The sequence below is a fragment of the Macrotis lagotis genome, chromosome 1 (assembly GCF_037893015.1).
Source record: "Macrotis lagotis isolate mMagLag1 chromosome 1, bilby.v1.9.chrom.fasta, whole genome shotgun sequence".
NCBI classification, from domain to species: Eukaryota; Metazoa; Chordata; class Mammalia; order Peramelemorphia; family Peramelidae; genus Macrotis; species Macrotis lagotis.
In genome coordinates this window covers 508,907,729-508,921,436 of record NC_133658.1, presented here as the reverse complement: position 1 = coordinate 508,921,436, position 13,708 = coordinate 508,907,729, and the positions used below count along the sequence as shown (strand labels likewise).

Genomic DNA, 13,708 nt, shown 5'->3' with positions numbered 1-13,708 from the left:
AAAATCCTAGTGGAGAAGTATTCAAAAAGTATCTGTTCAAGTAAATGTCTGTTATTATTTTGAAAAATGTGATACTATTAAATAAACTCATTTGTGCATTTATATTGACTTGTTAATTTGGCCAGGTATAATAGTTATTTTATAATGAAGAAAATTGCGCCTATTTAAAAATTGAATAGATGGCAAGAGATAAAAAGTCCTTGTAGAGAAGCAACATTCAATTGTAGCACTTTCAAAATGTGGTATTATATGCTAAAATAAATACCTTTCTTATAAAGTAATCATATTATTTTAGGTTTTTATTACATGTTATTGCCTTTAATTTTCTGCTGCCCAAATTCTTATAAATGATGAGTTGTATCATAATAAAACATAATTAAAGAATGCATACTTGAGTCTATGCATTTTAACATTTCTTTCAAGTTCTTTACACATTTGTATGTGTATATTTGTATATTTAGGACTTAAATGTTTTATGATCATTGCAATAACTAGTTCAATTCCTATGGAATTCTATTTTTATTAATATAATGGCATCACTGTTTTTGCAAATGCTCCTTGGAAGCAATTGAGTAGCAAATAGAAACAACTGAGCCTGGAGTTAGGGAAATATGAGTTCAAATCTGAACTAAGACCTTTACTATCTATGTGTCTGACCACCACAACAAGTCACTTAATGGCTATCTGTCTCAGTTTCTTCAATTGTAAAATAGAGATAAAAACAGTTAAAAACAGATAAAAAAAAATAACCTTGCAGGGCTATTGTGAGAATCAAATGAAATAATATTTCTAAAATATTTACCACTATGCCTGGGACATAGAAGGCGTTTAATAAATGTTCCCTTGCCTTCCTTGTTAAGATATGACATTTAAAGTAGTAGTGACTAACTCCTTAAATTTAGGGAAATTTCCCCCAATTTTTTTTATCTTTATGCTTCTTTGGCTTTCAACAAACCATTCCACACCTCTATTCAATATGAAATCAAATAAGTTCTAGAGCTTAATCATGCATATATGCATAAGGAATAGATTAATTTTTCCTAAACTTTACTTGGCATGTAATATTTTTATATCATAAAGTTGTTCAATGGTTTTCCAGTCAAATTAATTAGATTCTTGATTCTGTTGCTTTTCAACCAACCATTTTATTTTATTTCTGAAAGAGATACCTGAACATTTTGTTGAATGTTTGTTGAATATCTTATTTCGGATTAGGGTGAGAACAGAATGAGAATCTTGATTCACAAAAATTAGTTCTTGCAAATAGAATTAAAGCATTGTGAGTATGCTTAATAAGAAAGTCATGTGTTTTTCCTAAAAAACCCTAACAATTTTGTAATTTAATTGATTGGAAATCATTTAGAGTTTTGGATTATGAAGATTAATTAGGGGGCAGCTAGGTGGCACAGTGGATAGAACACCAGCCCTGGAGTCAGGAGGACCTGAGTTCAAATCTGACCTCAGACCCTTAATAATTACCTAGCTGTGTGACCTTGGGCAAGTCATTTAACCCCACTGCCTTGCAGAAAAAACAACAAAAATAATCAATTAGCTCATCCTGCACCATGTCATCACTAAATGTTTTCTAATCCAGTATGAAAATGAATTTATATTTAAATTTCATTATTTGATGTTGATTTCTAGGACTTATTCCTTCAAATATTCTCTTTTAAAAAATTTCAATTTCAAATATGAAACTTCTTCCATTTCCTACTCCATTCCCACCTCCTCACTGTTGTCTCTCCATTCCATTAAGTTCCATCCACCCCACCCCCCACCCATTAATACTACTATTTTTAGATTACTTCGGTAAGACAATATAGGTCTTTTCCAAATTTCCCCATACCTTTTGACAAGTTTCTTGCACATGGGAAGGGTATACATGTTCCAGTTTGGGAACTACTGATTTAGAAATTTTAAGTAAAATTTTTTTGGTTGCTAGCTTAGATACATTTCAGTTGCAAGGTTTATTTGGCAAGGAAAACATAAAAGAACCTTTTTGCCTAGGCATCTAGATTTTAAATTTATTCCATGACTTGATATAATCATGCTTTAAAATTTTACTAATAAATTCCTTGTAAAGACTTTCATGACCCAGTTTACACACTTGTAGTCAAACATCATAATAATCATCTTTTTCAATCTAGTGGAAATTTTTGTTGCTGAAAGGGACTTTATCAACCACCACCAACAAAAAAGTTCAACCTAAGGAAACAGAATTTAAACTATCCTCTCAGTTTCTTGCATTAAACAGTATTATGTGGTTTGAATTATTATTTGGTGGTATATCTTAGACCTGCTTTTTGCCATATTGATTGATTATTGTCCCTTGTAATCAGAGAAGAACATGACATCAAGTAAATGTTGACAAGACAAGTACATTATATTGATTAAATAAGGGGAGTGTACAAAGCCATCCTTCTTACTCCTCTTCTAGATCATTTTAACTTAGTGACCTGATAGTGTAGGAAACAGAACTTCTGGTGTGGGTCTGGAAACAGGGAGATCTTGGCTTTTTAGATGTAGGTCTTTCTCATGTCATCTGGGCACCATGACATTACAGTAATGCCAGGCAGTATCAGTATGGTATTTTTATGGTAACAAAGTTATGACAATACAGCAAAGCTAACCTGTCTCTCATGGTCTAATTGTCAGTAAGGTAATTTTACAGTGATACTTTTGAGAGTAAAGTAAAGCTAACCTGTTTCATGATGGTCTAATCAGCAGTATGGTAGTATTTGAAAAAATTAGAATATTTAAATCAGGCCCAACTTACCTGAATACCCCAAATAGGACACTGATTCTGATTTGTTGGTTTTGGGGGAGATTGTGACTATGATTAAGAGAGATGGCCAGGGACATTCATATTGTGTAACTAGAAATGAAATTCTTGGACCAACATAAGATGAACCAGAGTGAAAGTATTTGCCAAGGATGTTTTCTTTAATCAAGAATGAAAGTTGGAGGTTTGAAGATGGTCAGATATTGCTATAGTTCTGATCATAAATGATGCCAACTAGTAATCTAGCAGTATTATTCCCATGGCCCACTAGGCAGCTTCAGGGAAATCAAGGTTTTTGAATTGGGGAGAGGGAAGGAAGAGGGAGCATGATTGCAGAGCAGAGTAGCATAAATTATCAAGTAACAGGTTTGTTTTTGCCCTACTATTGGAAACTTGTCACCCTATTGATACCTTTTTAATCAGTCACTGGGTCAGTTATTTGGCATTAGTGGATAGCCCTAGAGTCAGTAGGACTAAGTTCAAATCCAGCCTGACACATGATAATTACCTAGCTATTTGACCTTGGGCAAATCACTTAACCCTCATTGCCTTGTACAAAAAAAAAGAAAACAAGTCACCTACTCTGCTTGTTTCTATTATTAATTTCATAATTATGATGCATATATATATATATATATATATTTTTTTTTTTTTTGGTAAAGAATAGAAAGAAGTACCATATAATGGAGAGAAGCATTTCCTTAAGGGGTTGTTGGTTCTGGTTTCCATTGAGTCACTTGCTGTTTCTATGTCCTTGGAGAGGTCTATTCCCTCCCTAGGTTCCAAATGCCTCATGTAAAACAGACTACAAATTCACACTACCCAGTAAGAGAGAGAGAGAGAGAGAGAAAATAGGAATAAATGAACTTTTGAAGACCCTGCTAGTTCTCAGATCAGTGGTTCTAAGAACATTTCCCAAAGAAATAGACTTGTAGTGGGGTTTCCCTTTTTAGGATGAGGGATATCAGGGGTATTGAAAGAAGGTTGAAAGGAGGGACAAAAAAAATAGATACTTATGACAATTGTTCAGAAATTACTCTACTGAGTCTTTCAAGAAAATTAGATCAACAAATTAATCAATACATAAAGTAAGGCTTTATTTAGGGTCAAAGAATTGTAATTTTGGGCAATACACTATCTTATTCAGATTTCAGTGACATTAATTGCAAACAGAGGTTGTATAGACTCAGAAGGGGACCAGTTAGGTATAGATAGTTGGAGTGGCTGTTCACATTATTTATTTCAGGATGATAGCATAGAAAAACCATACTAGAAAAACTTAGATGGTTTAAGTCATTTGTAGCTAACAGGGGCAGACCACTGACTGTAACCCAAATTAGGATTACTTATGGGGTCATCAGATTGACTGAACTGCATGAAAGGAATGTTACAGAATTGTCCTTGGATCTATCTCTGCCTGAGAACAGGAGCAGTTAGAAATTGCTAGTCTCAGCAGAAATTCCCAGCAGAGACATGTTAGAGTAGTAGGAGATGATTAGAAATTGCTAATAAGAACAGAATTGGGGTTCCAGGTTTCTTAGGGATTAAGAAGATTGTGATACTGATATTTTCTTTTCTTGATGTCTTCATAGCAGCCACAAACTTCCTTCGATCTCTACTAGAACCAGATCCTGCAAAGAGGCCAAACATTCAGCAAGCATTGGCAAATCGTTGGCTTAATGAAAATTGTCCTGGGAAAGCACCATATAACATCACATATCCAAACAGGTACTTCAGAAAATATTGCTCTCTAATGAGATAGGGTTTATATGTAAGAATACTTTGGATATAAAATTCAATCTGATCATATAAAAATTTAATAAACAACTATTATGTTCTAGGAATTGCACTAAGTGCTAAGGATACAAACAAGAAAAGGAGGTAGCTCTGCTTCAAGGAGTTTACAACCTAATAGAAGAAGACAGCACATAAAATGAAGTTGAAAAATTGATGGTGATGGCAAGGGGGACCAGTTCAGGGACATGTTGATCCTTAGAATCAAAGCCAAAGAGAATAACTGATGGAAAATGTACTTACCAGGGAAATTTTGAGTTAAGAAACAGTCATAGGAAAAAGAGTCAATGGACATAACATTCTCTACTTTTACTTGGTTCACAGGAATGAATGGTTTATTATTCTATCACCCAGTAGGAGAGAGACTATTGGTGATTTCACTGAAGTGATTCTTTGACTACAGAAGAGTGAATATCCCTCATTGCTCATAAATACTTTCTATGAAAGTTCAACATAAATGTTCCTTCCTACATGAGATGCCCTCCAGCTGCTAGTGCTTTTGTCCCCTAAATTACATCATTTATCTCATATGTACATATATGTATGCACATTGTGTTCCCTTAATAGATTCCAAGGTGTCTCTAACATTTAGATCATAGAATCACAGATTTCATGTTGAAAAGGACCTTCAAAACCCTCAAATCCAATCACCTGATTTTACAATTGAAGAAGACATTAAATGACATGCTTCAGGGTCACCAAGTTAGAAAGCATCTGAAGCAGAATTTGAACTTAATTCAAGCTTCTTGATTCTGTTCAACAGTCCATCCACTACACTACCTATCTGCCATTTTGATTATTAATTGCATGAGATCAGAGTGTACTTTGAAAAGCCCTATGCTATGAGTGATTGGACAGTGATTTGGGGAAACAAATAGGACAGTTCTTGCTTTTATCAAAAAAATGGCTCTCTTACTTTTACCATCAATATCTTCAACAAGTATAGAGTCATTGAGTCAAACTTTTTAACCCTGGATTGCTCTTACTCTTCATTTTCACCTGCTCTTACCAATTCAAAAGCATTTGAGTGGGTAGATGGGTGGGAAAGTAAGTATTAAAGATTCACTGGTCTTTAAATGTAATATATTATGTTTATTAATATTAAATGTAATTTATTAATTCATTTTCCCTGAGAAAAGCATTGAGGATAAAGTGGGTGCAAATTTTTTGTTCTCAGTTGATTTAAATTTTTGCCTTTCCTATTTAAACAGCAAGTAGATATAACTAACATTACTCTAAAGCTGAGAGAAAACCAATTACAAAGATAGTCCTGCCAAGACTAGAACTCATCTCAAATGATTCCATGCCTGACATGACAGCAGGCTGGGCAATTGACCAAGATTAGATGATGGAGATGGAAATGTTGTTTAAATAGAAAAATATGACTATGGAGAAAATAGAAATAGGGAGAGAATGGATACAAAGTAAAAAGAAAGATTTATGGATATTCCACATTGGAGAGATACAGAATTACAAGAGCAGCCTTTTGAAGTTCTTAAAATGATAAGGAAACAAAGTAGTTATTAGCAAGGGTTAAAATGTTCTACACTGTGGTGATTCCAATGAAAAATAATAGCTTTAGACTGATGATTTAGATCTCCACTGACATGGCTCAGAGAACTTTATGTAAAATATTGGTACTGTTTGTATTTCAGGTAAACATGTGGTGGCTCCATTTAGTCATTGCCCAAAGTTCTAGTATGTGGGAAATAATTTAGACAATGAAAGAAAGATTCCAAAGGGAATCTTGAACTAGATTTCTGACACCAGTCCTAGTCAGATATCAAAAGAATGAAACTGAAACAGATCCTGAAAGCAAAACTAAGAGTCTATGGCTCATTACACTTTGCTAATAATGTACAGCACATAGGTATGTTTTCTGTTAAAGGAAGGAAAAATTAGTGGAAATGGAATGGGTCATTACATTAATGTAATCACTGTCTAAATGAGTCTAATCAATCCACTAAATGTGACATCTGTTAAGTAAATAAGGCTGAAATCAAGAAGCAAGTCTCTCTTCTATTGGCCTGATTTCTGTTTTTTTTTTTAAATTATAATTTGGCATCTAATTCTGTAACTGTCTGTAGGTAAACTCTCAGAAATTAAGATAAAATTCTAGATCCTTGATGTTGCTAGTTCAGATTTTGCTCTAAGGTTTAATCAGAAGTATAATTTACTAAACATCTAACTGTTGGGTAGATTAGAGAGCAGGATAGGAACTGGCCTAATAAAGAAAACAATAGTGTCATGTCTTTTGACATAAAGGACCTGTTACTTAGTATATGCTGAAAACAAGCATTTTAAGATAGGATAAAAGAAACATTTCTAATTAATATTCCAACATGAGATGTCAGAGAGGATCTATTTATACTCCAGAAAATATCTGAAAAGACCAACAGGTCAAATGATTAAGAAAATCCAGAAAGAAATGGTAAAAAGCTCCTTCACTCCAGAATCAAACAAAAAGATAGGCATTGAAGAAGGCATTGAGAAAGGTACTAGTAGGGACTGGCATGAATTGAGATATGATCACATTAAAATCACCTGAATCTTTTTATGAGATAACCAGATTTCTAGGGGCTTTAAAAATCTAAGCCTCTGGACAAATTTCAACAATTGAAGAGCCAAAGAATTGAAGATATTACTGGTCATCAGCTGTCTGTGGAGGAGTCAATTTCTCTCCCTCCTAAGTAGCTTTTTTTGTTTTTGTAAGGCAACAGGGTTAAGTGACTGGCCCAACAGTCAGTAACACAGCTAAGTAATTATTAAGTGTCTGAAGCTGGATTTCAGCTGAGGTCCTCCTGACTTCAGGGCTGGTGCTTTATCAACTGTGCCACCTAGCTGCACCCTTCCTATATAACTTTGAAAAGGAACTGCTGGGTGAGAGACAATGTTTACAGCAAGAAAAAAATATATACACAAGACCCATGTATACAGAGATAGGCACCCAAGGGAGGAAATAGCTTCAAGGAATGGAACCCTTGACAACAAAGAAGACAGCCTATGAAAAGAAAAACACCCTGGAGACTCAACTGGGTAAGTGGTCCAATGAAGGTCTTAAATCCAAAGAGAGCTACCTGAGGAGTCTGAAAAAAGAAAAAACTTTCAGACTCTGAAATACCAAGAGTATTCACTTGCCTTTACCTACTGTGTATCTTGTATCTGTGTCTCACTACCATTTATCTTAAACTGACCATGTATGATATGTGTTTCTGTGGGAGTATACTTTACAGGAAAATGTTTTGCAACTACTCAGCTTGTTTTGCTAAATAAATGTCTTTACTGTGGGCTAATTGAATCTGCTAGTTGTTATGTGAAACACACTGGCAGGGGCTCCTTTATTAGTAGTATACCCTTACAAGATTACCTGTAATTTTTTACTTCCTTGAAGTATATACTTAATAGTAGTATTACTGAGTCAGATTATGTACATGTGTTTGGGGAAGAAGGAAGGGTAATAGTTCCAAACTGTTTTCCAGAATGGTTTAACCTAATTTACTACTATGTTCATAAAAGTTCCTATTGTTTCAGAGCTCCTTCAACATCAGCCATTTTCCTTTTCAAACATCTGATGGGTATAAGGTAGAAATGCAAAGTAGGTGGAAATATATTCATGTGTTTTTCTGGTAGCTTGCCCATTAATTAACTTGAGAACTACCTGTTTATATCCTTTGATCATTTATCTTTTTAAGAAATATTTTATTCCAATTAATTTTTCAAATTCTCTTTCTATCTCTCCCTGTCTCTCCCCTTCCCCTTAGAAGGCAAACAATTTGATATAGGTTATATATGTGCAGTCATGTGAAGCATTTCCATATTAGCTTTGATAATTTATCTATTGAGGAATTATTCATTCTTATTTTTCTTATCATCATTTATCAATTATCGCTCACTAATCCATCACCAATATATCTTGGGTATAATACCCTACACCAGAGGAACTCTTCTCTGAAGAGTTTTCCCATCTGATCCCAAGTGCACTTATTTTACTTGTACAGAATCTTTTTTCAGTTCTATATAATCATAATTTCAAGAATTCTTCTACTAGTTTTAATTATGAAAGGTACCTTGTTCCTTGTCTTCTTTATATATGATTTTTTTTACATTTCAATATCATATCCATTTGGAGTCTCTTGTGAAATATGAAATAAAATAATGATCTAAACTTATTTCTGTTAAACTGCTTTCCAGTTTTCCTAACAGTTTTTTTGTGGAACACATAGTCAGTTCCTATTAGTTGGTACCCTTGATTTTATTGAATACTACTATTCTATATAATTGTTTCTGGGTCTTGTTTATACAATCATTTTTCAATCTGTTTTTAACTATTGCCAAATTGCTCTCATTATTACAATTTGAGGTCTGAAACAGCTAGCTTTCCTTTACTCCTAGTTCCCCCCACCATTGAAATCTTTTATCTTATTTTTCTGAATGAATTTTATTATTTTGTCTAGAACTAGGAAAATAAACTATTTTTGATACTAATTTTGTGATGCTAAATTTATCAATATTATGATGTTGATAGGACCCAACCATGAGCAATTAATATCTCTCCAATTATTTATCTTCTATTATTTCTGTTGTCTGTATTCATGTAACCTCTAAGAATGTCTTCATGGATGAATTCCATGATATCAAATACATTCTATAGTTATTGTAAATGGGATGTTTTCTATCACTTCCCATTGGGTTTTAGTAATAATATATAGAAAATCTGATAAGTTTTTGTGACCTATGATATACTATGATATTTTAATAAACTGTCTAATTTCTAATTATTTCTAATAGCATCCACATTATATTAGAAACTATCATTTAGTTACTGGTTTTAAATAATAACTTATATTGACTTTACATATGGGTTTCCAAGGAGTTTCAAATAGATTTTCTTCATTTTAGCTTTTCAGACCTATAAGATAGGTGCTACAGGTATTGTTACTCATATTTTGGATGTGAAGAAATTGAAGCATAGAGATGTTGGGTCTTATCTAGTAGCATAATAATTATTAGAGATGGAATTAAGATACTTTATATATGAGGAGGTTTTCTAGAAGAGAAAATCCTAGAAGAATTTCTAGAAGAATTCAAAATCTATAGGCAAAGGAAGGAAGGAGGATATTCTAGGCTTAGAGAAGGAAGCAAATAATTTAGCCTAAGCTCTTTGCTGACTCAGAACACCCTCAGTTTAAAAGATAATATCAGTCACTAAACAAGTATTTTTTAAATGGTTGCTATATGCTTGATACTATTTTTGACCTTGAAGCTATAAACATAATAGAATTTACATTCTACAGTAGGAGTGGGGGGGGGGAGAAATACAAATATTAAGTAACTTAAGTAACTTAAGAAGGAAAGCATTGGCAATTGAGGGAATCAGAAAAGAATTCATAAAGAAGGTGATGTTTGAACTGCATCTTGAAGGAAGGGGAAGGGATAATAAGGATCTTATTGAGAGCCCACCATGTGGCAGACAGTGTCCTAAGAACTTTACAGATAGTCTCTCATTTGATCCTCACAATCAGCCTATGAAGTAGGTATTATTATGACCTTCTTTAATTGCTAGTAAATGTCTAAAGCCTAGATTTTCTTTGTCTAGACCTAGAACTCTTCAATGGACCTCCTAGTTGCACGTACTAGTTATAATAGTATATACAAATGGTCTTATAGTAAATATGCTTTTTGTATAGCAGTGCTATGGGAACATAAAGAGATCTATTTGTATGTATTACTAAACAAATTTCAAAGGTATCTTTGGAAGATTTCAAAAATCATCATATAGTTTTCCTTTTTTCCCTTTTTGGTATAGGATTCACCTAGAAGACTTGAGTCAAAGTGTGGTACTTCACATGACTGAAAAGCTTGGGTACAAAAATAGCGATGTGATCAACACCGTCTTGTCCAACAGAGCTTGCCACATCCTTGCCATCTATTTCCTGCTGAACAAAAAACTTGAACGCTATTTGTCAAACCTTAGAGTAAGTTTGTCATTGCTGACAGATTTCTTTGCTCTTGGCGGGGCAGGGGGGGGGAATCTCTCTTTTTTTTCATCCATAAATGTTTTCCAATTCCTGACACTTGATCTTCAGTTGTTAATTTAACCTGATGTGTTACTGAGTCTCTGGAATGTGAGATAAAATAGAATCCAAACCTGGGTCACATATCACACTTTTAGTTCAAGGGAAGTCAAGATGTTTTAAAAATAATCTCTCATTTGGTTAAGCCCTAGGCAAAGTATTCAAACTTATTTGCTTTTTTTCCTTCTTTAGCAGCTGTCTTTTTTCTTCTATTTCTTAGCCCCAACCTCATGACCTGCTATTTCCCTAAGTCTCTATGCTGGAATATATATACCATATAGTCTTAACTTAGTGAAAAGGAAATTCATTAGTATTGATTACTCTTTTTGCTTTGATTATAGGAATAAGCTCCCTTCTTTAGGAATAACTAGCCCTAATAGTTAAGTCCAATAATCTCTTAAAGTCTCACTCATAAATTTAGTGAATAGATAAAGAAGATTTTATCATTTAGTGACAGATAATTGAGAATAAGACAAATATGTACTTTTATAGAAATAAAATAATCATAGGATTATAAGAATAATTTTTAAAGGCTGTTTCCCTTTCTAGCCACTGGAGAGAGGAGTTTGCCTAAGGACTAAAATTCCCTCTTTCCAAACTTAGTTGATAAGTTCCCTTTTTTCTTGAGCTACAGTCTCAGCTGAGTAATAGAAGCTATGGTTGGCAACTGGAAGGTGAGGGGGTGACTGCTAACTACTTTCCCAGTAAACTTTCTGGTTACAAAAAGGTATCATCTGGAGGACAAAAAATTCTGTAGTAATCTCACTGTGACAGCTAGATATTACTATTCAGTTAAGAAAATCTGGGAGAAGCACATTAGTCAGATGACCTGTCTTGTCTAACTGAATTATGTTCAAAACAAATTTATGTATTTTTTTATTCTTCTCTTCTGTAAATCACTTCTTGTCCATGACATGTCAGATGACCTGCTTTGATATGAAAATACTAGCTTTGCAAATTAATTAATCAATATTCAGTAATTTTGTACCTCAATTTCTTTTTCTTTGAGATAATTAATTTTAATATTGCCCTCTTCAGCAGAACTACATACTGTCCTGATTTAAATTTGTCCATCTCTGGGGCAAATTTGATGTCCATAGAAAACTGATAGACAAATTTATAATTTTGTACTAATAGATGTGTTTTTAAAAAATCATTTGATTTCTTAATCCTGATAGCTTTACTAGGAAATAAGTATTATAAACTCCCTTTAGCAGATGTTAACCTTGGGTGTTTAGGCTGGAGTGGTGACCAGTGTGTTCTTCCTAGCACAGTACTAAGCAAGAAATGTTGCAAAACTGTGCATATATTTTGTGTTCTTGTCTTATTCCTGAAACTTTTTTTAGAGAAGAAATCAGTTTTAAGTGAATATTGAATGGGGGGGACATAAAATATAACTTGAAGGTTATGAATGATGGTGTAGATCTGACCCTTTGAGATAGCTGGAAATATCAAAGGCTGACTGAAGCATAAATCCTTGAATCTTTTTTTTAAGAGACAACTTGGGGAACTTTATTCTTTTTGCCTACTGGTTGTCTCTGAGTTGTTGTCAGTTCCCAAAACCTAAGAATTAATCAAACAACTCTGCTCATAGATGAGTGCATTCATTATTTAGAATTATATCCATTATGGTTCATAATAAATTAGGGCTCAGTATGATTTGTGCAAATGATTACCATTATAGGATTTAAAGTTGAAAGGAACCTAAGAGATCATTTAGATAGCAAAGCCTTCATTTTACACATGATCTATGCATGAGAATCTACCGGTGTCATAGCAAAAGTCTTCTTGACTGCAGGTGCTACACTCCATCTCTTGCACCAATAGCAGCAAAAGGAAAATCATTTAGGCAAAAGGCTGGAGGAGGGGAATACAAACAAATACAAACAAATTTTTGCCATATTTATTACAGGCCCTGAACTTAGTTTGTCATGATATTTCTATATAATCTCCTAAATGGTTTAAACATTTCAAAGTGGTAAAACAAATCTCTTGACCTCAGTTGTCTCATGTGTAAAATGAAGACTTTTGATCTCTTGGGTTCCTTTCAACTTTAAATCCTAAAATGGTAATCAGTTGTGAAGATTTCTATAGTAATTTGCACAAATTATATTGAGTCTCAATTTATCATGAACCATAAGGATATAGTTACAAATAAGCAATTTTTTATTTGTTGAAGCTTCATTAAAGAATTGTGGTGTGCTGATTCTATCTTTAATCCTATGTCTTAGATGAATACATAGATGGATATTTACAAATTTCCAGATAACACAAAGAGAGAAGGCTAGGTTGGATGACAGAATCACAGTTCCCCCAAATTCCTAAATGCTAAAACAATGGGCTTAGAGAAAATTAACTGAAAATTTAATAGATATAAAAAATAAACTACTTCAAAAGTTCAAAATGATGAAGCATTCATAGATAAGAGTTTATTTGAAAAAAAATTTAAGTATATTAGTGAAAATATGGGACATGCAAAATGATTCAACCATCTGACAGAAAAATATTGCTATCCTAGGCAGCATAAAGAAAAAAGTATAGTTTGAAAAACAGAGGAAAAGATAGACCTATTGGTATTTATACCATTTAGACCACAACAGGAGGAGAGTATTCAATTTTGGACCCCATATGTTAGAAACAACATTTATAAATCAGAACTCTATTTAGAGGACAGCGATAGGGAAGGTGAAAGGCCTCAAAAATTTAAGAAAAGAAAATGTTGCATACAAGGATCAGCAAAATGAATTGGGGATGTTTAGCCTGAAGTAGAAGAGATTTAGAGGGAATTTAATTACTATCTTCAAGTAGTTAAAGGATTAACATGTTGAAGTGGGGATCAGGATTTTTCTACTTGATGCCAGAGGGCAAAACTGGAAGAAATGTGTAAAAGTTGCAGAATTTGACTCACAGGAAAAAGCTTCCTCTCTCAGCATTCCAAAGAATGAGCTGCCTTGGAAGGTGGTAGGCTAAGTTGAGTAACATCAGATAAGCCACTTAACCTTTCTGGGCTTGTTTCCTCATCTATAAAATGGGGAAAATAGCATCTGATGTACATGAC

General features: G+C 33.5%; 1 protein-coding gene across 1 annotated transcript in view; it reads left to right on the top strand.

The window, feature by feature from the left end:
- The window catches only part of HUNK (hormonally up-regulated Neu-associated kinase), a 140,382-nt gene that overhangs the window by 95,019 nt on the left and 31,655 nt on the right, over nucleotides 1-13,708 (top strand). The window contains exons 6-7 of the mRNA XM_074214121.1: nucleotides 4,375-4,510; nucleotides 10,383-10,551. Coding sequence (XP_074070222.1) covers nucleotides 4,375-4,510; nucleotides 10,383-10,551 — 305 coding nt within the window. The remainder of the gene's footprint in view (nucleotides 1-4,374; nucleotides 4,511-10,382; nucleotides 10,552-13,708) is intronic.